Consider the following 26,982-nt stretch of genomic DNA (forward strand, 5'->3'; position numbering starts at 1 on the left):
TACAAAGATGGAGAAATGTCCACAAGAGGCTCTGGAGTCCTGACAAGGACTCCAAGAGATCTGGGCCAAGATCCTGTCAGTCAAACTCTATGAGTGCTTCACTTTCTTCTTTCACAGCCTTGACCTTAAACAGTACCTGCTTTGTGGGTACTAGAGAATACTAAGACCCTCTAATGCCCATTGTCAGCATCAAGATTTACAAAAAAAAGTTTGTTTAGTGATGTTTATAAAGCCAAGAACTCCCAAGAACCTCAAGCTGGAAAAGAAAACAGAGATTTGGAAGACTAGGGTGGTGGCCAAAGCAAGGAAGTCTTTTGCACACAAAAGACTAGGGCAGCCCAGAAGGGAGAAAACCCTGCAGTTTGAGAACCCTTTTCCAAGGAGACACTGGGTTTATTAGTAGTGCCTGTGAAATACTTGTGAGAATTGTGGAGTGTTTAGGCCCTTGGGAAGGAACAGTAGTTTCCAAGAAAGCTGGGACCCTGACAAAGGAAGGGGAGGGTGAACAAGGTAACTGAAGAGGGAGGGAGAAGTCCTCTACGAGAGGAAATTGTCAAGTCGCACGTTTTCCAGTTCATCAAAGGGGAAGGGAGACTGGAGGAAATACAGCAGACAGGAATGAAGGGACCTTGGGAGGGAACGTAAAGGCAAGCTACAAAGACTACTGGGAATCAGGAAGGACTTTGCAAGGTGATTCCATGAGAAGGGCGGAGTGCGTGAGTGACGGCCGCGGTCGTCTCAGGAAAAAAAACCAAAAAACCGGGGTGTTTCCAGTGCTTTCGGGGGTGGATCAAACGGTGGAGTGGTCAGGCCAGGACCTGGGTTTGGAAAAGATGGGGGAAAAAAGGCAAGCTGCAAGGATGCTGGAAATAAAGGGGGAGAGGGCTGGGAGAGAAGGGCCGGGAAATGCAGGAGGACCGAGAATCCGGGCAAGGGGTGTGGGGAACACTGGGAGGGGCACGCGAACAGAGGGAGGGCCGGGCAAGCACTGACTTTCCCGCAGCACGAAGAGGTCCGTCTGCTTGTCAGAGTTGAGGTCTCCGAAGGCCGCCAGGGTGCCCCAGGCCTCGGCCCCAAAGAGCTCGGCCGTGACGTTGTGCAGTGCCCGCGCCGGGACCGGCCCGACTCCCAGCAGCGCGAGGCCCCCAAGCAGCGGCGCCAGCAACACCCAGGAGCCCAGCAGCCGGCCTGCCGCCGCCATGGCAGCCCCTCGGCCCCCGCCCGCCGGCCCACTGCTGCGCTTGACGGCAGCCGGAAAGCACCGTGCCGCCGGCCGAGAGAGAAAGAGCGTAGCCCAGACGCCCGTACGACCGCGTCCAGGCCCCGTCTCACTCTCCCGTAGGGCTGCCCCACTGACGCTCGGGAGGCCGCGAAGCTAGGTTGAAGCTCGCCCTCGCGCTCACTTCCGGCCGGTGCGCCTCCCGACAGTGTCGCGCGGGGGGGCGGGGCCGGCCGGGAGGAGCTGACAGGCGGCCCCGGGGGCGGTGGCCAAGACGGCGGCCCGAGCGCGATGGCGGGGCTCGTGGCCGAAGTGAGCTGGAAGGTCTTGGAGCGAAGAGCCCGGATCAAGCGCTCAGGTTTGGCTGGCTGGGGCGCCACCCCTTTCCCCCCGCACCGTAGAGGGTACTCCCCCTCAAGAGCCTTGGGCAGGAGGCAGATGGGGGTCCTGGAATGAACCTGTGCCCGCGTGTTTCCCCTTAGAAAGCAGACGGTGGTCCCTGACTTCCTCTTGATGTCTTTCCCCATTAGGTGGTGGTCCCACCTTTGCTCCGTTTTGCTTCCCCAACTATATTTCGTGTGTGTTCCCTCTCGAAAAGTAGGTGGTGGTGCCGACTTCTGGAGTCTTCTTTGAAATCAGGCGGTGGCCACATTCCCGGGAGTCCCCTCCCTGTCTGTATTCCTCCCCTCATTTTTACATATGACTAGGGTCTGGTCCTAGAAAACTGGCGGCTGCTTGTTGCCTTATTTCGTATCTCCTTTTCACATTACAAGTTCTGAGATTTAGCCAGTTATCTATGTGGCAGAAATTGAGGGAGACCGGGCCTCAGGCCACGAAGGGGGTCACGGTGAGCATAGTTAGGACTCAGAAGGAAGTGGGCCCCTTCCCTGGGCAAGTGGCCCCAGGACGCCTAGTTCCCAGTTGTGGCTCCCAAACCCGAGGCCACCTAGGTCAGAAGACGCTGCGCAGGCAGTTTATAGTAGTTACAGTGTCCTGAGCTGACTTGTTCAAATTGCAGAGTCACATTTTGAAGTTAGCACTTGTGGCTGATAACTCATCTGACAGCCAGGATTGAAACTTCTCTTATTCCTGTCTGGCTGGATGTAATCTCGAGCTAAAAAGTGTTCCCATAAACAGGAAAGATGGTGGAATGACAAGTCTTCATCTAAGAATCTTCCCTTTTGAAGGCTTGTTGTTACCATATAAATTAGTGTTGGGAGATGATAATGTCAAAGTCGATAATCTGATAACATTGAAAGACTAATTATGCATTTGCATTGGTATTAAGGGTTTTGTTTTTTTCCCCTCAGCTAATACTACCCCATTATATTTTGGCTTTTCCCACTCATGAAGTTCTAGTTGTTGTGCAGACAACAGAGTTCTTAGCAGTCTTTTTTTTTTTTGAAGAAAGTAATTTCATAAATCGTACAGGAGAAATCCACCCAATCTTTGTTGCTTATTCCATTCTGTTTTCAAAACCTTAAAAATAGTTGTGCACTTATTTACTTAGGGTTATAGCAAAACTACCATTTGAGAGAATTTTTCAAAAACTAGTCCTTAGTACATTTTAGTGTTAGTACATTTACTTAGAATAGTCACGTCTATTTCTGTTTCACACTTTTCCTCAAACTTTTTGTGTCATACTGAAGTATTGAGTTGACCACTAACAGTGAGTCTATCTGGGCTATAAAAAGGGTTATTGAGTTGATAATTTCCTGTCAAAGAGAGTAACTGGAGTTTTCTTACAGGAAACTGAGCTCCACCCTCAACATATACTTTTACAGCATTTCTCTTTTCCTCTAATAAACGTATAGGGTTTATTTTCTTCTCCAGTCTTAATTTCCTCTGAACTGCGTGTCATAACAGTAAGCTTTGAAAACCTACCTTCTCTTTCTTTACTGAGAAAAAAAAAATCAAATTTTATTTAACTATTGTTGAATGCAGTCACTTAAATCCAGTTTCATGTACAAGGTAGTTGAGTGTATTGTATAAATGTGGGATGTTCCTATATGTTTACATCATAGCAATAAAAGAGATGCCATTTGAAGTCATCCCTCCAAATTAGTTGAGGTTTCAGATTCTTCTGATAGCTGTGATGTGTAGACTATAAACTTTCTTTAATGAATCATTGACTTCCTGTGTCATTAAAAGTAATCGCCCTGATTCTGTTTGTTACTTTTAGAGGAGTATATAAAGTGAGTTTTGTTTGAAACTTGGACTAACCTGACTATGATATAGATGCCACTGCAAAGTTCTGAGCATTGTTACATAGTAGCATAATCACTTCACTGCTCAGTAGAGCTACTCGATGCTACTCTTATGTAATGTTTAATAAGTGGCCATTATATATTTCCTGCCTCATCCATATAAGCAAATATAGCTTATCAAAGCAAAGAAAATCAAATTTTCAAGTCATAAAAGAGAAAATAAAATTATAATGAACCTCAATTATTGCCTTTGTTGCACACCGCATCATGTTAATAACTGCTCACACTGCTTTCAATTAATCTAATGCTGATTGCTTCTAACCTTCACTAAACAGTTTTGAAAATTGCTATAGTTTAGCCTGCGATGCTTATGATTAGAGTCAACAATTTGAAATGGCCAGCTCACCTGATGCAGTCGTCTCTTCTCCACCAGCTTTCTTAAGGTCTGGTAAGTGTGTAGACCCCAAAAGGGTCACTTGGTAATTTTAAATACCTTTGTTTCTGAAGGTTGATGTCACCATATGATATTATTTTGGTTTTATTTCCTCTTTGGTGGGCCGAAGCCTGAGCACCATTTCTGTTATTGTTGGGCTCAAGTTTGCACTGTATGGTGAATGTAGTCTGTGGTGTGAGAAGCATGAGAAATGCAGAGTGGAGCCCCTGTCTTGACACTAGCTCTGTTTGACCAGGGACAATTCCTCAGTATCTGGGAGCCTTAATTATCACCTGGGTAGTTAAAAAGCTTCTTCAATAATTTTTGTCTTTTTGCATAACAGAGTAACTCTTATAAAGTAGAAAAATTTGGTCAGCATCCCAATTATTTTCTCTTCATCAACTCCTTGTGAAGTAGGTATTTTTATATGTATTTTCATAGACAGGAAAGGGAAGCCCACAGAGATGAAGCAAGTTGCCCCAGGTCCTGAGACTATTATGTTTCAAGGCCATGTGCTTTGCCTTTCATCCCATGGCTTCCTGGTGTAAGGGCTGGAGGAGGTGTTGGTGCAGTGACTGTCAGGTTGGTGAGACCCTTTGCAAGCTGGATGAAAGCTGTGGAATTGCTCTCCAGTTGAGTGCCCTGGGTCTTGAAAACAATTTGGGAGAAGTCCATGCATCCAGGAAAGACCATATATGGATTCCCATTAGGAACACAGGCCTTTGAATGTATCTGGAAGAGAAGGGCTTTGTTAAGTGGCCATAGAGCTGAAATGAAGACTGAAGCCGTAAAGATACGGCTTTTTTCTGTGGGTTGTGACCCACCTTGGGCCATATAAAGCCTGTTTTGTGTGTGAACACTGGGAGAAGCCTCTTGGCAAGAGGCTGCTTTGTCTTTAGTGTGCCTTAAGCAGAATATTCAAGCCTCAGGACTCATTACTGTGAGATGACTCAATCAAAACAGTGACAGTGAAAACTTCTTTCTTTTTGGTTTCACCATAGCCTTTCAGAGGTGGTTCCCCCACCGTTTATTTCCATTTGTATTTCAAGCCCTGTTTTGGCAAGATGGAGGGGAAAAATCTTGAAGAAAAGAAATAGGAAATAGCTTACAGAAGAGTCACAAACAGGAGAAAACAAAGCTTATACTTTAAGAAACAATAATGATCCATGTCTTTAGTTGTCATCTGCCAAATGACAAAATAGTATATTATATGTAACATTGCCAATTGATTTTTGATTTAATCTTTGAACTAAGAGAACAAGAGGACATGTATCTTTGAACTGTGCTTTCTTTTAAGCATCAGGCTCTCGTTTTCATCTTGGCTTTCTTAATAAGGGCTTGATGGGTTTTCAGCACTGACAAAGTCCTTCAGCAGTTACTGGGAAATAGAATGCTAAAGGTATGCTTTTTTATGCATCAATAGTCCCGAAAATTTCAAAACCTAAGAACTGTGCTTAACATTACATAGAGTGTTTAAAACCATATACAAGAAGTTTTTCCAGTACCATATTATTAAATCAAAATAGAATGCACCAAGACACTAAACAGGAAAATACCAAACTTAATCGTTATAAGCCATTTAAAAGATGGATTCCTTATAAATTACTTTCAGTATAGATACTTGGGGTTCATCTAACCAAAACTTAGTGATAACTATAAAGAAATAAAACTATTATCTGTTAAATAGAGTGGTTTGCATTTATAGTTTATTTACTAATGTAGAAATACTTCATTTATGTTGGAAACGATTTGTTTTCTGCTATTGTAGTTCCTTGGGCGTTATCATTGTGGGAGAGTGTATAATGGTGTGATTTAATTTAACAATCTTTAAAGAATGTCCTGGGTTTATAGCTGAGCTTTTCCTTGGTACCTTTGACTAGAAACTATTTAACATTACCAAAAGTGAAAGCCAGTATCTTAATTTTGGAAAATTAATTTCTAATATACCCAGATTGTTTTATGCATTTTAACCCTCTTTATTCCTCTTGGATTTGTTTCTGCTATGTTTTTCTTTATTTCTACTCTTTATTGAATTTAGTGTGTCCTGCGTTTCCGTGCGTGTATGCCTGAGCTGTGCTCTGAATGCTAATGTGTCAGTATGTGCTGTGGTTGAATATACTTTCTTTTGTTTTAACTGCTTAAATCCAAAAAAGAGATCTGGATGTCCAGGCTTTTCTTTAAAGAGCATTGTGGTAAAACCTACCGGCCAATGAATTTATAGGCAAATTCCACAACCAAAATGAATTAACTAATTATTAGGGAAGGAGTGTAACATCCAGTAACTTAGATGGCTTCCATTTCTCATTTGACTACTGCAGTTATATTTTAGATTAACAGAGTTGATCAGCTAGAGCAATGACGTTGGCATTACAAGTTCAGTTATTTGTAGTAATTGCTATGGCATTTTGTGATGAGGTAAAAAATGTCATGGCATTTTTACTTTTATTCTTAGATGATAAGATAATTTTTAAAATTATTCCTTAAAATGAATCATTGGCTTATCTCTATCTTGGCTCTGTAAGTTTATCAGTATCTCAGTGAGTTTATCAGCATGTGACTTGAGTTTTTTTCTTTATTTATTTCTTTTTAGGTTTTTTGATTGATTTGATTTATTTGATTTGATAGGCATATCAATAGCTGGTAAAGTTTTATTGTATATTCTGGGCAAAACTCAACTTTTTATTTTGTATGTCTGACACTCTCTTCTTTTTAGACACTTATGTAGCAGCCTTGTTTCAGCCTAATTTAGTAGTCAACCAATTAATAAAGTTCATTTGGCTTAAAGAGACCATAGGCCTGAGGCTTCTGGACTGTTATGTGTTGTGGCCCCCTTTAAGAGCCTAAGGAAAGCGTACACATTTTGTGTTCAGCTATACCTGAATCTCATCCTCGCTCTGTTGTTTAATACTTGTTTGATCTTGAGCAAGTAACTTTACGTCTTTGAGACTTGGTTTCCTTCTCTGTAAAAGTAGGAGTAATAAAACCTACCTGAACATATTATTCTGAGGATTAAACAAGATGTTATATGCAAAACGCTTGATATTTAGTAGCTGCCCAATAAATTTTATTCTTTATCTTTGCTAAAAAATGTTTGTCTTTTACAATATTGCTGGTATGTATTTAAGAGTAGGATTTTACAAAAGCAGACATAGTTGCTTTTCTCTTTACCTCATTTTGGTATCTACCCTCATGGTAGCCATTTGATTAAGAAAACTAGTCATGAGGGGATTTGAGAAGATGGTGGAAGAGTAAGACACGGAGATCACCTTCCTCCCCACAAATACATCAGAAATACATCTACACGTGGAACTGCTCCTATAGAACACCCACTAAATTGTGGCAGAAGACCTCAGACCTCCCAAAAGGCAAGAAACTCCCCACGTACCAGGGTAGGGCAAAAGAAAAAAAAGGGACAAAAGAATAGGGACGGGACCTGCACCAGTGGGAGGGAGCTGTGAAGGAGGAAAGGTTTCCACACACTAGAAGCCCCAGCGTGGGCGGAGACTGTGAGTGGCGGATGGGGTAGCTTCAGAGCTACGGAGGAAAGTGCAGCAACAGGGATGCAGAGGGCAAAGCGGAGAGATTCCTGCACAGAGGATCAGTGCCGACCAGCACTCACCAGGCCGAGAGGCTTCTCTGTTCATCCCCCGGGGTGGGCGGGGGCTGGGAGCTGAGGCTCGGGCTTCTGTCGGATGCAGGGAGAGAACTGGGGTTGGCGGCGTGAACACAGCCTGAAGGGGTTAGTGCGCCATGGCTAGCTGGGAGGGAGTCCGGGAAAAGTCTGGAGCTGCCGAAGAGATAAGAGACTCTTTCTTCCCTCTTTGTTTCCTGGTGCGCTAGGAGAGGGGATTAAGAGCACTGCTTAAAGGAGCTCCAGAGACGGGCTGGAGCCACGTCTATCAGCGCGGACCCCAGGCATGGGCATGAGACGCTAAGGCTGCTGCTGCAGCCACTAAGAAGCCTGTGTGCAAGCACAGGTCACTATCCACACTGCCTCTCCCGGGAGCCTGTGCAGCCCGCCACTGCCAGGGTCCCATGATCCAGGGACAACTTCCCTGGGAGAATGCATGGCGTGCCTCAGGCTGGTGCAACGTCACGCCGGCCTCTGCTGCTGCGGGCTTGCCCTGCATCCGTACCCCTCTCTCCCCCCGGCCTGAGTGAGCCAGAGGCCCCGAATCAGCTGCTCCTTTAACCCCGTCCTGTCTGAGCAAAGAACAGACGCCCTCAGGCAACCTGCAGCAGAGGCAGATCCACATACAAAGCTGAAAGCCCGGAGCTGTGCGAACAAAGAAGAGAAGGGGAAATCTCTCCCAGCAGCCTCAGGAGCAGTGGATTAAATCACCACAATCAACTTGATGTACCCTGCATCTGTGGAATACCTGAATAGACAATGAATCATACCAAATTGAGGAGGTGGACATTGAGAGCAGTATATAATATTTTATCCCCTTTTCCTCTTTTTGTGAGTGTGTATGTTTATGCTTCTGTGTGAGATTTTGTCTGTATAGCTTTGCTTTCACCATTTGTCCTAGGATTCTGTCCGTCTGTTTTTATTTTTTTTAACATAAAAAATTTTTCTTTCTTAACAATTTTCTTTTTATTTTAATAACTTTATCTTATTTCATCTTACTTTATTTTATTTTATCCTCTTTCTTTCTTTCTATTTTTTCTCCTTAAATTCAGAGCTGTTTCTAGGACAGGCTGTTGGTGCTCCAGCCAGGTGTCAGGGCTGTGCCACTGAGGTGGGAGAGCCACCTTCAGGACACTGGTCCACAAGAGACCTCCGAGCGCCACATAATATCAAACAGTGAAAATCTCCCAGAGATCTCCATCTCAACACCAAGACCCAGCTTCACTCAATGACCAACAAGCTACAGTGCTGGGCACCCTATGCCAAACAAATAGCAAGATAGGAACACAGCCCCACCCATTAGCACAGAGGCTGCCTAAACTCATAATAAGGCCACAGACACCCCAAAACACACCACCAGATGGGCACCTGCCTACCAGAAAGACAAGATCCAGCCTCATCCACCAGAACACAGGCACTAGTACCCTCCACCATGAAACCTACACAACCCACTGAAACAACCTTAGCCACTGGGGACACACACCAAAAACAACGGGAACTATGAACCTGCAGCCTGCAAAAAGGAGACACCAAACACAGTAAGATAAGCAAAATGAAAAGACAGAAAAACACACAGCAAATGAAGGTAAAAACCCATCAGACCAAACAAATGAAGAGGAAATAGACAGTTACCTGAAAAAGAATTCAGAATAATGATAGTAAAGATGATCCAAAATCTTGGAAATAGAATAGAGAAAATGCAAGAAACATCTAACAAGGACCTAGAAGAACTAAAGAGGAAACAAGCAATGATGAACAACACAATAAGTGAAACTAAAATTACTCTACAAGGGATCAATAGCAGAATAACAGGCAGAAGAACGGATAAGTGACCTGGAAGATAAAATAGTGGAAATAACTACTGCAGAGCAGAATAAAGAAAAAAGAATGAAAAAAACTGAGGACAGTCTCAGAGACCTCTGGGACAACATTCAACGCACCAACATTCAAATTATAGGGGTCCCAGAAGAAGAAAAGAAAAATAAAGGGACTGAGAAAATATTTGAAGAGATTATACTAAAAATTTCCCGAATATGGTAAAGGAAATAGTTAATCAAGTCCAAGAAGCACAGAGAGTCCCACACAGGATAAATCAAAGGAGAAACATGCCAAGACACATATTAATCAAACTATCAAAAAGTAAATACAAAGAAAACATGTTAAAAGCAGCAAGGAAAAAACAATAAATAACACACAAGGGAATCCCCATAAGGTTAACGGCTGATCTTTCAGCAGAAACTGCAAGCCAGAAGGGAGTGGCAGGACATAGTTAAAGTGATGGAGGAGAAAAAGCTACAACCAAGATTACTCTACCCAGCAAGAATCTAATTCAGATTTGATGGAGAAATTAAAACCTTTACAGACAAGCAAAAGCTGAGAGAGTTCAGCACCACCAAACCAGCTTTACAACAAATGCTAAAGGAACTTCTCTAGGCAAGAAACACAAGGCAAGGAAAACACCTGCAATAACAAATCCAAAACAATTAAGAAAATGGGAATAGGAACATACATATCGATAATTACCTTAAATGTAAATGGACTAAATGCTCCCACCAAAAGACACAGACTGGCTGAATGGATACAGAAACAAGACCCATATATATGCTGTCTACAAGAGACCCACTTCAGACCTAGGGACACATACAGACTGAAAGTGAGAGGATGGAAAAAGATATTCCATGCAAATGGAAATCAGAAGAAAGCTGGAGTAGCAATTCTCATATCAGACAAAACAGACTTTAAAGACTATTACAAGAGATAAAGGAGGACACTACATAATGATCAAGGGATCAATCCAAGAAAAAGATACAACAATTGTAAATATTTATGCACCCAACATAGGAGCACATAAGGCAAATACTAACAGCCATAAAAGGGGAAATCAACAGTAACACAATCATAGTAGGGGACTTTAACACCCCACTTTCACCAATGAACAGATCATCCAAAATGAAAATAAATAAGGAAACACAAGCTTTAAATGATACATTAAACAAGATGGACTTAACTGATATTTACAGGACATTCCATCCAAAAACAACAGAATACACATTTTCCTCAAATGCTCATGGAAGGCTCTCCAGGACAGATCATATCTTGGGTCACAAATCAAGCCTTGGTAAATTTAAGAAAATTGAAAATATTAAGTATCTTTTCCGACCACAATGCCATGAGTCTAGATATCAATTACAGGAAAAGATCTGTAAAAAATACAAACACGTGGAGGCCAAACAATACACAACTTAATAACGAAGTGACCACTGAAGGAATCAAAGAGGAAATCAAAAAATACCTGCAAACAAATGACAATGGAGACATGATGACCCAAAACCTATGGGATACAGCAAAAGCAGTTCTAAGAGGGAAGTTTATAGCAATACAATCCTACCTTAAGAAACAGGAAACATCTTGAATAAACAACCTAACCTTGCACCTAAAGCAATTAGAGAAAGAAGAACAAAAAAACCCCCAAAGTTAGCAGAGGGAAAGAAATCATAAAGACCAGATCAGAAATAAATGAAAAAGAAATGAAGGAAATGATAGCAAAGATCAATAAAACTAAAACCTGGTTCTTTGAGAAGATAAACAAAATTGATAAACCATTAGCCAGACTCATCAAGGAAAAAAGGGAGAAGACTCAAATCAATAGAATTAGAAATGAAAAAGGAGAAGTAACAACTGACACTGCAGAAATACAAAGTATCACGAGAGATTACTACAAGAAACTATGCCAATAAAATGGACAACCTGGAAGAAATGGACAAATTCTTAGAAATGCACAACCTGCCAAGACTGAATCAGGAAGAAATAGAAAATATGCACAGACCAATCACAATCACTGAAATTTAAACTGTGATTAAAAATCTTGCAACGAGCAAAAGCCCAGGACCAGATGGCTTCCCAGGAGAATTCTATCAAACATTTAGAGAAGAGCTAACACCTATCCTTTTCAAACTCTTCCAAAATATAGCAGAGGGAGGAACACTCCCAAACTCTTTCTACGAGGCCACCCTCACCCTGATACCAAAACCAGACAAGGATGTCACAAAGAAAGAAAACTACAGGCCAATAACACTGATGAACATAGATGCAAAAATCCTCAACAAAACACTGGCAAACAGGATCCAACAGCACATTAAAAGGATCATACACCATGATCGAGTGGGGTTTATTCCAGGAATGCAAGGATTCATCAATATACGCAAACCAATCAACATGATACACCATATTAACAAATTCAAGGAGAAAAACCATATGATCATCTCAATAGATGCAGAGAAAGCTTTCGACAAAGTTCAACACCCATTTATGATAAAAAACCTGCAGAAAGGAGACAAAGAGGGAACTTTCCTCAACATAATAAAGGCCATATATGACAAACCCACAGTCAACATCGTCCTTAATGGTGAAAAACTGAAACCATTTCCACTAATATCAGGAACAAGACAAGGTTGCACACTCTCATCACTCTTTTTCTTTTTTTTCTAACATCTTTATTGGAGCATAATTGCTATTGCTTTACAATTGTGTGTTAGTTTCTTCTTTATAACAAAGTGAATCAGTTATACATATACATATGTTCCCATATCTCTTCCCTCTTGCATCTCCCTCCCTCTCACACTCCCTATCCCATGCCTGTAGGTTTTCACAGAGCACCGAGATGATCTCCCTGTGCTATGCGGCTGCTTCCCACTAGCTATCTATTTTACATTCGGTCGTGTGTATATATGTCCATGCCACTCTCTCACTTTGTCACAGCTTACGCTTTCCCCTCCCCATATATTGAAGTCCATTCTCTAGTAGGTCTGTGTCTTTATTCCCATCTTACCCCTAGGTTCTTCATGACCTTTTTTTTTTCTTTCTTCTTATATGTGTTATCATACGGTATTTCTTTCTCTGATTTACTTCACTCTGTAAGACAGTCTCTAGGTCCATCCACCTCACTACAAATAACTCAATTTCATTTCTTTTTATGGCTGAGTAATATGCCATTGGACATATGTGGCACATCTTCTTTACCCATTCATCCAATGATGGACACTTAGGTTGCTTTCATCTCCTGGCTATTGTAAATAGAGCTGCAATGAACATTTTGGTACATGACTCTTTTTGAATTATGGTTTTCTTGAGTATATGCCCAGTAGTGGATTTGCTCAGTTGTATGGTAGTTCTATTTGTAGTTTTTTAAGGAACCTCAATACTGTTCTCCATAGTGGCTCTAGCAATTTCCATTCCCACCAACAGGGCAAGAGGGTTCCCTTTCCTCCACACTCTCTCCAGTATTTACTGTTTCTAGATTATTTGATGATGGCCTTTCAGACCGGTGTGAGATGATATCTCATTGTAGTTTTGATTTGCATTTCTCTAATGATTAATGATGTTGAGCATTCTTTCATGTGTATGTTGGCAATCTGTGTATCCTCTTTGAAGAAATGTCTATTTAGGTCTTCTGCCCTTTTTTGGATTCCGTTGTTTGTTTCCTTGTTACTGAGCTGCATGAGATGCTTGTAAATTTTGGAGATTAATCCTTTGTCACTTGCTTCATTCGCAAATATTTTCTCCCATTCAGTTGCTTCATTTCCAAATATTTTCTCCCATCCTCAGGGTTGTCTTTTGGTCTTGTTGATGGTTTCCTTTGCTGTGCAAAAGCTTTGACGTTTCATTAGGTCCCATTTGTTTATTTTTTTAATTTCCATTACTCTAGGAGGTGGGTCAGAAAGGATCTTGCTGTGATTTATGTCATAGAGTTTTCTGCCTATGTTTTCCTCTAAGAATTTGATAGTTTCTGGCCTTACATTTAGATCTTTAATCCATTTTGAGCTTATTTTTGTGTATGGTGTTAAGGAGTGATCTAATCTCATACTTTTATATGTACCTGTCCAGTTTTCCCAGCACCATTTATTGAAGAGGCTGTCCTTTCTCCACTGTACATTCCTGCCACCTTTATCAAAGATAAGGTGTCCATATGTGCGTGGGTTTATCTCTGGGCTTTCTATCCTGTTCCATTGATCTATCTTTCAGTTTTTGTGCCAGTACCATACTGTCTTGATTACTGTAGCTTTGTAGTATAGTCTGAAGTCAGGGAGCCTGATTCCTCCAGCTCCTTTTTTCGTTCTCAAGATCGCTTTGGCTATTCGGGGTCTTTTGTGTTTCCATACAAATTGTGAAAATTTTTGTTCTAGTTCTGTGAAAAATGCCAGTGGTAGTTTGATAGGGATTGCATTGAATCTGTAGATTGCTTTGGGTAGTAGAGTCATTTTCACAATGTTGAGTCTTCCCATCCAAGAACATGGTATATCTCTCCATCTATTTGTATCATCTTTAATTTCTTTCATCAGTGTCTCATAATTTTCTGCATACAGGTCTTTTGTCTCCTTAGGTAGGTTTATTCCTAGATATTTTATTCTTTTTCTTGCAATGGTAAATGGGAGTGTTTTCTTGATTTCACTTTCAGATTTTTCATCATTAGTATATAGGAATGCCAGATTTCTGTGCATTAATTTTGTATCCTGCTACTTTACCAAATTCATTGATTAGCTCTAGTAGTTTCCTGGTAGCATCTTTAGGATTCTCTATGTATAGTATCATGTCATCTGCAAACAGTGATAGCTTTACTTCTTCTTTTCCGATTTGGATTCCTTTTATTTCCTTTTCTTCTCTGATTGCTGTGGCTAAAACTTCCAAAACTATGTTGAATAAGAGTGGTGAGAGTGGGCAACCTTGTCTTGTTCCTGATCTTAGTGGAAATGCTTTCAGTTTTTCACCATTGAGGATGATGTTTGCTGTGGGCTTGTCATACATGGCCTTTATTATGTTGAGGAAAGTTGCCTCTATGCCTACTTTCTGCAGGGTTTTTATCATAAATGGGTGTTGAATTTTGTCGAAAGCTTTCTCTGCATCTATTGAGATGATCATATGGTTTTTCTCCTTCAATTTGTTAATATGGTGTATCACATTGATAGATTTGCGTATATTGAAGAATCCTTGCATTCCTGGAATAAACCCCACTCGATCATGGTGTATGATCCTTTTAATGTGCTGTTGGATTCTGTTTGCTACTATTTTGTTGAGGATTTTTGCATCTATGTTCATCAGTGATATTGGCCTGTAGTTTTCTTTCTTTGTGACATCCTTGTCTGGTTTTGGTATCAAGGTGATGGTGGCCTCGTAGAAGGAATTTGGGAGTGTTCCTCCCTCTGCTATATTTTGGAAGAGTTCGAGAAGGATAGGTGTTAGCTCTTCTCTAAATTTTTGATAGAATTCACCTGTGAAGCCATCTGGTCCTGGGCTTTTGTTTGTTGGAAGATTTTTAATCACAGTTTCAATTTCAGTGCTTGTGATTGGTCTGTTCATATTTTCTATTTCTTCCTGATTCAGTCTTGGCAGGTTGTGCATTTCTAAGAATTTGTCCATTTCTTCCAGATTGTCCATTTTATTGGCATAGAGTTGCTTGTAGTAATCTCTCATGATTTTTTTTATTGCTGCAGTGTCAGTTGTTACTTTTCCTTTTTCATTTCTAATTCTATTGATTTGAGTCTTCTCCCTTTTTTTCTTGATGAGTCTGGCTAGTGGTTTATCTATTTTGTTTATCTTCTCAAAGAACCAGCTTTTAGTTTTATTGATCTTTGCTATCGTTTCCTTCATTGCTTTTTCATTTATTTCTGATCTGATTTTTATGATTTCTTTCCTTCTGCTAGCTTTTGGGTTTTTTTGTTCTTCTTTCTCTAATTGCTTGAGGTGCAAGGTTAGGTTGTTTATTCAAGATGTTTCCTGCTTCTTAAGGTGGGCTTGTATTGCTATAAACTTCCCCCTTAGAACTGCTTTTGCTGCATCCCATAGGTTTTGGGTCGTTGTGTCTCCATTGTCATTTGTTTCTAGGTATTTTTTGATTTCCTCTTTGATTTCTTCAGTGATCACTTCATTATTAAGTAGTGTAGTGTTTGGCCTCCATGTGTTTGTATTTTCTACAGATCTTTTCCTGTAATTGATATCTAGTCTCATGGCGTTGTGGTCGGAAAAGATACTTGATACAATTTCAATTTTCTTAAATTTACCAAGGCTTGATTTGTGACCCAAGATATGATCTGTCCTGGAGAGTCTTCCATGAGCATTTGAGAAAAATGTGTATTCTGTTGTTTTTGGGTGGAAAGTCTTATAAGTATCAGTTAAGTCCATCTTGTTTAATGTATCATTTAAAGCTTGTGTTTCCTTATTTATTTTCATTTTGGATGATCTGTTCATTGGTGAAAGTGGGGTGTTAAAGTCCCCTACTATGATTGTGTTACTGTTGATTTCCCCTTTTATGGCTGTTAGTATTTGCCTTATGTGCTCCTATGTTGGGTGCATAAATATTTACAATTGTTGTATCTTTTTCTTGGATAGATCCCTTGATCATTATGTAGTGTCCTCCTTTATCTCTTGTAATAGTCTTTATTTTAAAGTCTGTTTTGTCTGATATGAGAATTGCTACTCCAGCTTTCTTCTGATTTCCATTTGCATGGAATATCTTTTTCCATCCTCTCACTTTCAGTCTGTATGTGTCCCTAGGTCTGAAGTGGGTCTCCTGTAGACAGCATATATATGGGTCTTGTTTTTGTATCCATTCAGCCAGTCTGTGTCTTTTGGTGGGAGTATTTAGTCCATTTACATTTAAGATAATTATCGATATGTATGTTCCTATTCCCATTTTCTTAATTGTTTTGGATTTGTTATTGTAGGCGTTTTCCTTGCCTTGTGTTTCTTGCCTAGAGAAGTTCCTTTAGCATTTGTTGTAAAGCTGGTTTGGTGGTGCTGAACTCTCTCAGCTTTTCCTTGTCTGTAAAGGTTTTAATTTCTCCATCAAATCTGAATAAGATCCGTGCTGGGTAGAGTAATCTTGGTTGTAGGTTTTTCTCTTTCATCAGTTTAAATATATCCTGCCACTCCCTTCTGGCTTGCAGTTTCTGCTGAAAGTTCAGCCGTTAACCTTATGGGGATTCCCTTGTGTGTTATTTATCCCTTGCTTCTTTTAATATGCTTTCTTTGTATTTAATTTTTGATAGTTTCATTAATATGTGTCTTGGCATGTTTCTCCTTTGATTTATCCTGTATGGTACTCTCTGTGCTTCTTGGACTTGATTAACTATTTCCTTTACCATATTCGGGAAGTTTTTACTATAATCTCTTTAAATAATTTCTCAGTCCCTTTATTTTTCTCTTCCCCTTCTGCGACCCCTATAATTTGAATGTTGGTGCATTCAATGTTGTCCCAGAGGTCTCTAAAACTGTCCTCAGTTCTTTTCATTCTGTTTTCTTTATTCTGCTCTGCAGTAGTTATTTACACTATTTTATCTTCCAGGTCACTTATCCGTTCTTCTCCCTCAGTTATTCTGCTATTGATCCTTTCTAGAGTAGTTTTAATTTCATTTATTGTGTTGTTCATCGTTGCTTGTTTCCTCTTTAGTTCTTCTAGGTCCTTGTTAAATGTTTCTTGCATTTTGTCTATTCTATTTCCTAGATTTTGGATCATCTTTATCATCATTATTCTGAATTCTTTTTCAGGTATACTCCCTATTTCCTGTTCGTTTGTTTGGTCTGGTGAGTTTTTATCTTGCTCGTTCATCTGCTATGTGTTTTTCTGTCTTCTCATTTTGCTTATCTTACTGTGTTTGGTGTCTCCTTTTTGCTGCCTGCAGGTTCATAGTTCCCGTTGTTTCTGGTTTCTGTCCCCAGTGGCTAAGGTTAGTTTAGTCGGTTGTGTAGGCTCCATGATGGAGGGGACTAGTGCCTGTGTTCTGGTGGATGAGGCTGAATCTTTTCTTTCTGGTGCCAGGTGCCCATCTGGTGGTGTGTTTTGGGGTGTCTGTAGCCTTATTATGATTTTAGGCAGCTTCTCTGCTAATGGGTGGGGTTATGTTCCTGTCTTGCTAGTTGTTTGGCATAGGGTGTCTAGCACTGTAACTTGCTGGTCATTGAGTGAAGCTGCATCTTGGTGTTGAGATGGAGATCTCTGGGAGATTTTCGCCATTTGATATTACATGGAACTGGGAGGTCTCTTGTGGACCAGTGTTCTGAAGTTGACTCTCCCACCTCAGAGGCACAGCCCTGACTCCTGGTTGAAGCACCAAGAGCCTTTCATCCTCATGGTCAGAATAAAAGGGGGAAAAAGAAGAAAGAAAGAGAGAAAGAGAGAGAGAGTGTGTGAGGGAGGGAGGCAGGGAGGGAGGGAGGAAGGAAGAATGAAAGAATAGTAAAGTAAGATAAAATAAAGTTACTAAAATCAAAAGTTAACAATTATTATTAAGCAAAAAAAGGTTTTTTTTAAGTGAAAAGGAAAAAAAAAACAGAAGAAAAAAAACAAAACATGGCGTGACAGAATCCTAGGGCAAATGCTGAAAGCAAAGCTATACAGACAACGTCTCACACAGAAGTGTACACAAAAACACTCACAAAAAGAGGAACAGGGGAGCTTCCCTGGTGGCGCAGTGGTTGAGAGACCGCCTGCCGATGCAGGCGACACGGGTTCGTGCCCTGGTCCGGGAAGATCCCACATGCCATGGAGCAGCTGGGCCCGTGAGCCATGGCTGCTGAGCCTGCACGTCCGGAGCCTGTGCTCCACAACAGGAGAGGCCACAACAGTGAGAGGCCCGTGTACAAGAACAACAACAACAACAAAAGAGGAACAGGCAAGAAAATAATATATCTTGCTCTCAAACACCACTTCCTTAATTTGGGTTATTCGTTGTCTATTCAGGTTTTCCAGAAATGCAGGGTACATCAAGTTCATTATGGTGCTTTAATCCGCTGCTTCTGAGGCTGCTGGGAGAGAATTCCCGTTCCTGTCTTTGTGTGCACAGCTCCCGGGGTCCAGCTTTGGATTTGGCCCCGCCTCTGAGTGTAGGCCGCCTGAGGTCATCTGTTCTTCACTCAGACAGGACGGGGTTGAAGGAAGAGCTGATTCGGGGGCTTTGGCTCACTCAGACCGGGGGAGGGAGGGGTACAGATGCGGGGTGACCCTGCGGCGGCAGAGGCAGGCGTGACATTGCACCAGCCTCAGGCGCGCAGTGCATTCTCCCGGGGAAGTTATCCCTGGATCACGGAACCTTGGCAGTGGCGGGCTACACAGGCTCCTTGGAGGTTCGGTGTGGATAGTCACCTGTGCTTGCACAGAGGCTTACTGGTGGATGGAGCAGCATCCTTAGCGTCTCATGCAGGTCTCTGGGGTCCGCACTGATAGCCACAGCTCCCCCCCGTCTCTGGATGGATGTGCCCGTCTCTCCTTTCAGCAGTGCTCTTAATCCCCTCTCCTCGCGCACCAGGAAACAAAGAGGGAAGAAAACGTCTCTTGCCTCTTCGGCAGGTCCAGACTTTTTCCTGGAGTCCCTGCCAGCTAGCCGTGTTGCACTAACCCCTTCAGGCTGTGTTCACGCCGCCAGTCCTCTCCCTGCTTTCCGACCAAAGCCGAGTCGCAGCTCCCTGCCCGCGCCTACCCCTGCGGGTGAGCAGACAAGCCTCTCAGGCTGATGAGTTCTGGTCGACACCAATCCTCTGTGTGGGATTCTCTCCACTTTGCTCTCCACACCCCTGTTGAAGTGCTGTCCTCCACGGCTCCAAAGCTTACCCCCTCTGCCACCCGCCGTCTCCGCCCACGAAGGAGCTTCCTGGTGTGTGGAAACCTTTCATCCTTCACTGCTCCCTACCACTGGTGCCTGTCCCGTCCCTATTCCTTTCTCTCTGTTTTTTTTTTTGTTTTTTCTTTTGCCCTACCCAGGTACGTGGGGAGTTTCTTTCCTTTTGGAAGATCTGAGGTCTTCTGCCAGTGTTTAGTGGGTGTTCTATAGGAGCAGTTCCACGTGCAGATGTATTTCTGATATATCAGTGGGGAGGAAAGTGATCTCAGCATCTTACTCTTCTGCCATCTTCCTCAAATTCCCTCACCACTCGTATTCAACATAGTTTTGGAAGTTTTAGCCACAGCAGTTAGAGAAGAAAAAAAATAAAAGGAATCCAATTCAGAAAAGAAGTAAAGCTGTTACTGTTTGCAGATGACATGATACTATACATAGAGAATCCTAAAGATGCTACCAGAAAACTACTAGAGCTAATCAATAAATTTGGTAAAGTAGCAGGATACAAAATTAATGCACAGAAATCTCTGGCATTCCTATACACTAATGTTGAAAAATCTGAAAGTCAAATTAAGAAAACACGCCCATTTACCATCGCAACATAAAGAATAAAATATCTAGGAATAAACCTACGTAAGGAGACAAAAGACCTGTATGCAGAAAATTATGAGACACTGATGAAAGAAATTAAAGATGATACAAATAGATGGAGAGATATACCGTGCTCTTGGATTGGAAGACTCAACATTGTGAAAATGACTCTACTACCCAAAGCAATCTACAGATTCAGTGCAATCCCTATCAAACTACCACTGGCATTTTTCACAGAACTAGAACAAAAAATTTCACAGTTTGTATGGAAACACAAAAGACCCCGAATAGCCAAAGCGATCTTGAGAACGAAAAATGGAGCTGGAGGAATCAGGCTCCCTAACTTCACACTATACTACAAAGCTACAGTAATCATGACTGTATAGTACTGGCACAAAAATAGATATATAGATCAATGGAACAGGATAGAAAGCACAGAGATAAATCCATGCACATATGATCACTTTATCTTTGATAAAGGAGGCAAGAATATTCAGTGGAGAAAAGACAGTCTCTTCAATAAGTGGTGCTGGGAAAACTGGACAGGTACATGTAAAAGTATGAGATTAGAACACTCCCTAACACCATACACAAAAATAAACTCAAAATGGTTTAAAGACCTAAGCGTAAGGCCAGACACTATCAAACTCTTAGCAGAAAACATAGGCAGAACACTCTATGACATAATTCACAGCAAGATCCTTCTTGACCCACCTCTTAGAGAAATGGAAATAAAAACAAAAATAAACAAATGGGACCTAATGAAACTTCAAAGCTTTTGCGCAGCAAAGGAAACCATAAACAAGACCAAAAGACAACCCTCAGAATGGGAGAAAATATTTGCAAATGAAGCAACTGACAGAGGATTAATCTCCAAACTTTACAAGCAACTCATGCAGCTCAATAACAAAAAAATAAACAACCCAATCCAAAAATGGGCAGAAGACCTAAACAGACATTTCTCCAAAGAAGATATACAGATTGCCAACAAACACATGAAAGAATGCTCAACATCATTAATCATTAGAGAAATGCAAATCAAAACTACAATGAGATATCATCTCACACCGGTCTGAATGGCCATCATTAAAAAATCTAGAAACAATAAATGCTGGAGAGGTTGTGGAGAAAAGGGAACCCTCTTGCACAGTTGGTGGGAATGTAAATTGATACAGCCACTGTGGAGAACAGTATGGGCGTTCCTTAAAAAAATACAAATATAACTACCATACAACCGAGCAATCCCACTTCTGGGCATATCCCTGAGAAAACCATAATTCAAAAAAAGTCATGTACCAGAATGTTCATTGCAGCTCTATTTACAATAGCTAGGACATGGAAACCACCTAAGTGTCCATCAACAGATGAATGGATAAAGAAGATGTGGCACATATATACATTGGAATATTTCTCAGCCATGAAAATAAACGAAATTGAGTTGTTTGTAGTGAGGTCGTTGCACCTAGAGTCTGTCATACACAGTGAAGTAAGTCAGAAAGAGAAAAAGAAATACAGTATGCTAACACATATATTTGGAATAAGAAAAAAAAATAAAAGGTCATGAAGAACCTAGGGGTAAGACAGCAATAAAGACACAGACCTAATAGAGAATGGACTTGAGGATATGGGGAGGGGGAAGGGTAAGCTGTGACACAGTGAGAGTGGCATGGACATATATACACTACCAAACGTAAATTACATAACTAGTGGGAAGCAGCTGCATAGCACAGGGATATTAGCTCGGTGGTTTGTCACCACCTAGAGGGGTGGGTTTTGGAGGGTGGGAGGGAGGGAGACGCAAGAGGGAAGAGATATGGGAATATATGTATATGTATAACTGATTCGCTTTGTTATAAAGTAGAAACTAACATACCATTGTAAAGCAATTATACTCCAATAAAGATGTTAAAAAAACAAAACAAAACTAGTCATGCTAAAATACAATTGGATGGAATCAGATTAACCAGAATCTACCTCTCCTTTTAATCCATGTCGATTTTGTTTTTGTCCGTAATCATTACAAGTCTAAAGAAATGGTTTTTGACAGTTTCCATGGAAGCTCCTGTTAGACAACAAGGAGAGCAGTCATTATTTTGCATATATTTAGAAAAGATTTTTGGCTTATATTGGGTATGCTATGGTTTCCTTCATGTAGGATGGAATTTTCAGGAGCACTATGTAAATTGTATCCTGCTGGGAGCTCTGATGTCTTCTTACTGTGTCCTACCCTGAAATCTTATATGTTTGAAGAAGTAGAAGCCCTATGATATGGCTTAACTCCCTTGGCATGAATCTTATTGACATTAAAGTTTACTCTCTTTCTGTCATTCTCCTCAGCAAAGATGATGCTTCAGATTTTATAAGTGAAATGATTTCATGATTAGTACAATGGCTTGTCTCACTGCTTTAGACTGTTAAAGAATACCACATTGTGCATTATAAAAGCTATTTTCTTCTTACTGTTTTCTTGATCTTCAGTCTTCTGTGAAGCCAGGGAAAGGGTAAGAGGAACTCCCCAGTATTCCTGATTCTGATCTAGTTGCCTGCTGAAAATTTTCATATGGGTATATATATTGAGCATCTCAAATATAACCTGGCCCAAACAGAACTCTTATTTTCTAATCCTATTCCTACCCTAAATATATGCCTCTGTAAATCTTTTCCATCTCAGTAAACTAAAGCATATTCTTCCAGTGCTCAAGCTAAAAATATGGAGGTCATTACTCATTCTTTTACTCTTTTTATTCAGTTCATTTGTAAATTTTTTCGATTCCAGTTTCAAAAACATATACAGAAATCTGCCTATTTTTCTCCAGCTGTGCTCCTAGCTCCATAGTCTAAGCCACTTTCATCTCTGATCTAAACTACTGAAATAGCCTGGTTTCCTGTCTTCATCTTCTTGCCTCACTGCAATCTGTTCTCTACCCAGTAGTGAGAAGAATCTTTTAAATATACAACAGATCACATCACCTTCCTGAAATCCTTCATTATCTTTAGCTGTAAATCCACAGTCCTTCCCTGGGGTGACCCTAATCACTTGGCTTTTGCCTGCTTCTCTAATCTCCTCATGGAATACTCCTCTCTCCCCCACTATACTTCAGCCACGCATGCTTTGATTCCTTAAGACACAATTTGTTTTCACTTAGGCTGTCTCTTATAGCTATTTCCTCTTCCTGGAATAATCTCTTATCTTGTTGGTTGGGCAGCTTCTTCCTTTTGTTCGTCTTTTCGGTTCACATCTTAAACTCAATCTTCTTAGAAAGGCCTTTTTACCTACTCAATCTAAGTGGCTCCCAGACATATCACTCTTAATTTTGATACTCTAGTATACCTCTCACTACTTGATATTTTTCTCTTAGCGTCTCTGTATCATATGAGAGAAGAGACTTCGTCTGTTTTGTTCACTCCTGTATCCATAGTGCCCAGAAGAGTGCTTGGAGGATAATAAATGCTCAGTAAATCATATTGCTTAGAAAATCATATTACTTATCACATCTTAAGTCCCTCCTGTCCGTTTTGAGAGATAATGTAATGTGGTTAGTAAATCGACTCATAAAACTAGGCTCACGTCTCAGTATGAAACTTATAAACTCTGTGAACTGCTTTTTCACCTACTTTCTGTAATTATACAGTGGAGATAATAGTATATCCCTCATAAGTTCTTTTGTGAAGATGAAATAATGTTTATGAAGTATCTAGTGGTTGTAAGGGTAGTAATAATAACAACAATGATTATAATGTTGATGATAACAGTGACAATTTCAGTAGCTAATTTTTGTTGAGTACTTAATATGTGACAAATAGTGTTCTAAGTGCTTTACATTTAAATCTCACAACAATCCTGTGCTGTAGGACTGCTAACTATCTCTTGAAAAATCAAAACACAGAGAAGCAAAGTAACTTACATAAAGTCACACAGCTAGGATACAAACTCAGCCAGAGCTCCCAACCATTGTTGCCTTCCCCTTCTTCAACATGCATAGTTCTCTCAGATGTTGTGGGAAGTGTGTAATACAGTTGGCCCTCTGTATCTGAGGGTTCTACAGTTTGAGGATGTGGAGGGCTGACTGTAGCATGCCATTTTTTTTTTTTAACATCTTTACTGGAGTATAATTGCTTTACAATGTTGTGTTAGTTGCTGCTGTATAACAAAGTGAATCAGCTGTACGTATACACGTATCCCTATATCCCCTCCCTCTAGTGTCTCCCTCCCACCCTCCTATCCCACCCCTCTAGGTGGTCACAAAGCACCGAGCTGATCTCCCTATGGTATGCGGCTGCTTCCCACTAGCTATCTGTTTTACATTTGGTAGTATATATATGTCAGTGCCACTCTCTGACTTCGTCCCAGGTTACCCTTCCCCATCCCTGTGTCCTCAAGTCCATTCTCTGCGTCTGCGTCTTTATTCCTGTCCTGCCTCTAGGTTCTTCAGAACCATTTTTTTTTTCAGATTCCGTATATATGTGTTAGCATACAGTATTTGTTTTTCTCTTTCTGACTTACTTCACTCTGTGTGACAGACTCTAGGTCCATCCACCTCACTGCAAATAACTCAGTTTCATTTCTTTTTATGGCTGAGTAGTATTCCATTGTATACACGTGCCACATCTTCTTTATCCATTCATTTGTCAGTGGACACTTAGGTTGCTTCCATGTCCTGGCTATTGTAAATAGTGCTGTGATGAATGTTGTGGTACATGACTCTTTTTGAATTATGGTTTTCTCAGGGTATATGCCCAGTAGTGGGATTGCTGAGTCGTATGGTAGTTCTATTTTTAATTTTTTAAGGAACCTCTATACTCTTTGCCATAGTGGCTATATCAGTTTTACCATGCCATTTTATATAAGAGACTTGAGCACCCGAAGATTTTGTTGTCCTTGGCAGTGGTGGTATGGTCCTGGAACCAATCCCCCGTGGATTCCAAGGGATGACTGCATATGATACTGGTCTTAGAGAGCCCATAGCCTGATGGAACTTTTTGCAAAGCTAAAGATGACTTCAGTGCTTTTGCATACATGCAGTCTCTAACTCTCTCCTGGCCTCTTCTAGTTGTTTCCTTCTTAACTTTTCTACCTATAGCCATCAACTCCCATTGTACTACCTCTCTAGCTAGTCTGTTCTACAAGTTCTTATCTGGGTGATTTTTCTAAGATAAAGAACTCATTCTGTTATTCCTCTGCTTAGCACTACTTGTGAGCTCCGTATTTCCTGCAGGATTAGCATGGCACTTCAGAGAAGGCATCTGTGGAGATGACATTTGTGCTGAAGGAGGATATAGGAGTCAAATGAGATGTTGGGGTGAGGAGTGTCCTAGGTTAGGATCTTGGGGATAGATAGAGCTGGGTATTTGAGAACAGTATCCTCAAAGGGCAAAGCATTGTGAATGACAATAATAGGAAAGAGAGGATGGCTGGGAGGGGCAGGGTGCTGGGAGGCTTGAAGATACTTGGATTTTATTGTGATTGGAAGGAAAAACTATAGAAAATTTGAAATAATAGGGATGATAATACCTGAGTTATACTTTATGAAGATCCTCTGGCTGTTATGCAAATAAATTGGAAATTGGTGAGAAGGCAGGGAGCAGCCTAATGGCCGAAGCCATGTTCTATATGTCTCTATCTCTATGTTTAACAACTAGCATAATGCACAGTGCTGGGCATACGGGGCATTCAATCCATCTTTGATAATGAAGGGCTGTGAAAGCAAAAATATTGACTCTGTCATCAGTCTAGATTCAGAAACTGTGGCCACCTTGATTATCTACCATTTGTACGGTATCTTTTTTTTTTTTTTTTTTTTTTTGCGGTATGCGGGCCTCTCACTGTTGTGGCCTCTCGCGTTGCGGAGCACAGGGCTCTGGACCTGCAGGCTCAGCGGCCATGGCTCACGGGCATAGCTGCTCCGCGGCATGTGGGATCTTCCCAGCCCGGGGCACGAACCCGTGTCCTCTGCATCGGCGGGCAGACTCTCAACCACTGCGCCACCAGGGAAACCCGATTTTAAATGTTTTGATAGAAGCATTTACTGATCTGTTTCAAGGATGGAAATTTTGGCTCAGGTCTCAAGTAGCCTGTGTGCAGGTATATGTCTGTGTGTGTGTTCATATGTATGTAATTTGACCATAGACAATGTTATCTTAATTTGGGTGGCCTCTCTCCTTAAGCAAAAACAATACATTAAATAAGTTTTTGAACAACGGCTGAGTGATTCCAAAGTGGGCAACACTGTTAGGTTTTAACCAGTTTGGAGCTGTGGATTTGTTAGGTGACTTCACCTGGAAATTTGTAGTAAGAAACCTGGAGCTCTAGAGTACATGCACTCTGCATCATTAATCATTAGGCTTTGCTTATGATGTAGTGTAGTATATAGAGCCATGCCCCGCTGGGTGCCATTTCAAACTTTCATACTTCTAAATACATTTTAAAAATATATCTTATTTAAAAATAATTTTTTAAAAGTCATTTTTTAAACATAATGTCATTTGGTATTATGCTAGGCTTTGGTAGAGAGCATTAATTATTTCTATTGATATTCTTTCTGCTTTGATGGGATTTTTTTCCAGTCAAATTGAGCCTATTTTAAATATGGCTCATATAAGCTAGTTGATTTTAGACCTTTACCTTTTGTTTGTGTTAAACATCTTTTAAATGGTCTCCTGATAACAGTGAATTGTCCATGTTAAATATCTTTAATAAAGAGGTATTTAAAATACTTGCTTGTTTTCTCAATTTACATATTTCTGACAGTAATTATCTTTGTCGAATCTTTTTATGAGTTTTTATCTGTTGTTTCTTTCAGTTCTGAGATCCTTGTGTTTGGATATGTTATCTTGTTTTAATGGATATATGCAATGAAGCACAATTAATTTGTTATACCCACCTAATCCCAATTCTCAATAGGCTTGTAGCTTTGATAATAATCATTTGCTCAATGACTGCAAGGATAAAAAAAAGAAAATCCTAGCAGGATGTAAAGTTAATTATTATTATTTAAAGGAATAAAAAACTGAGGATTAGAAATTATCACTAGACTCTCCTTCTGTATTACTCTACATGATGCTGATATTTGTACCTAAGACCTGTACCAAATTTAAGCCTTTCCTCAATCTAATTTTTCTACCTTTTAAATATTTCTTGAATATTCCCTCTCCTCTGTACCCCTGCTGTCATTATCTTAATTCAAGGCCCTAGGATGACTATTTAACCAAAAGTGGACTCTTGTGCCTAGGGCTCACCACTTTACTGTAATCTTTCACACTGCCAACAGTTATCTTTTTAAAGTTTGGATCGTATG

The 26,982-nt window shown here is 40.7% G+C and overlaps 2 protein-coding genes across 2 annotated transcripts in view; one reads left to right on the top strand and one right to left on the bottom strand.

Annotated features, from left to right (window-relative positions):
• Positions 1 to 1,210, bottom strand: part of ITFG1 (integrin alpha FG-GAP repeat containing 1) — a 241,383-nt gene extending 240,173 nt beyond the window's left edge. The window contains exon 1 of the mRNA XM_065898764.1: positions 994 to 1,210. Within this exon, the coding sequence (XP_065754836.1) occupies positions 994 to 1,201 (208 nt within the window). The 5' untranslated portion in view covers positions 1,202 to 1,210. The remainder of the gene's footprint in view (positions 1 to 993) is intronic.
• A 300-nt stretch (positions 1,211 to 1,510) lies between these two features.
• The window catches only part of PHKB (phosphorylase kinase regulatory subunit beta), a 217,961-nt gene continuing 192,489 nt past the window's right edge, over positions 1,511 to 26,982 (top strand). The window contains exon 1 of the mRNA XM_065898359.1: positions 1,511 to 1,577. Within this exon, the coding sequence (XP_065754431.1) occupies positions 1,511 to 1,577 (67 nt within the window). The remainder of the gene's footprint in view (positions 1,578 to 26,982) is intronic.

The sequence above is a fragment of the Phocoena phocoena genome, chromosome 20 (assembly GCF_963924675.1).
Source record: "Phocoena phocoena chromosome 20, mPhoPho1.1, whole genome shotgun sequence".
NCBI classification, from domain to species: domain Eukaryota; kingdom Metazoa; phylum Chordata; class Mammalia; order Artiodactyla; family Phocoenidae; genus Phocoena; species Phocoena phocoena.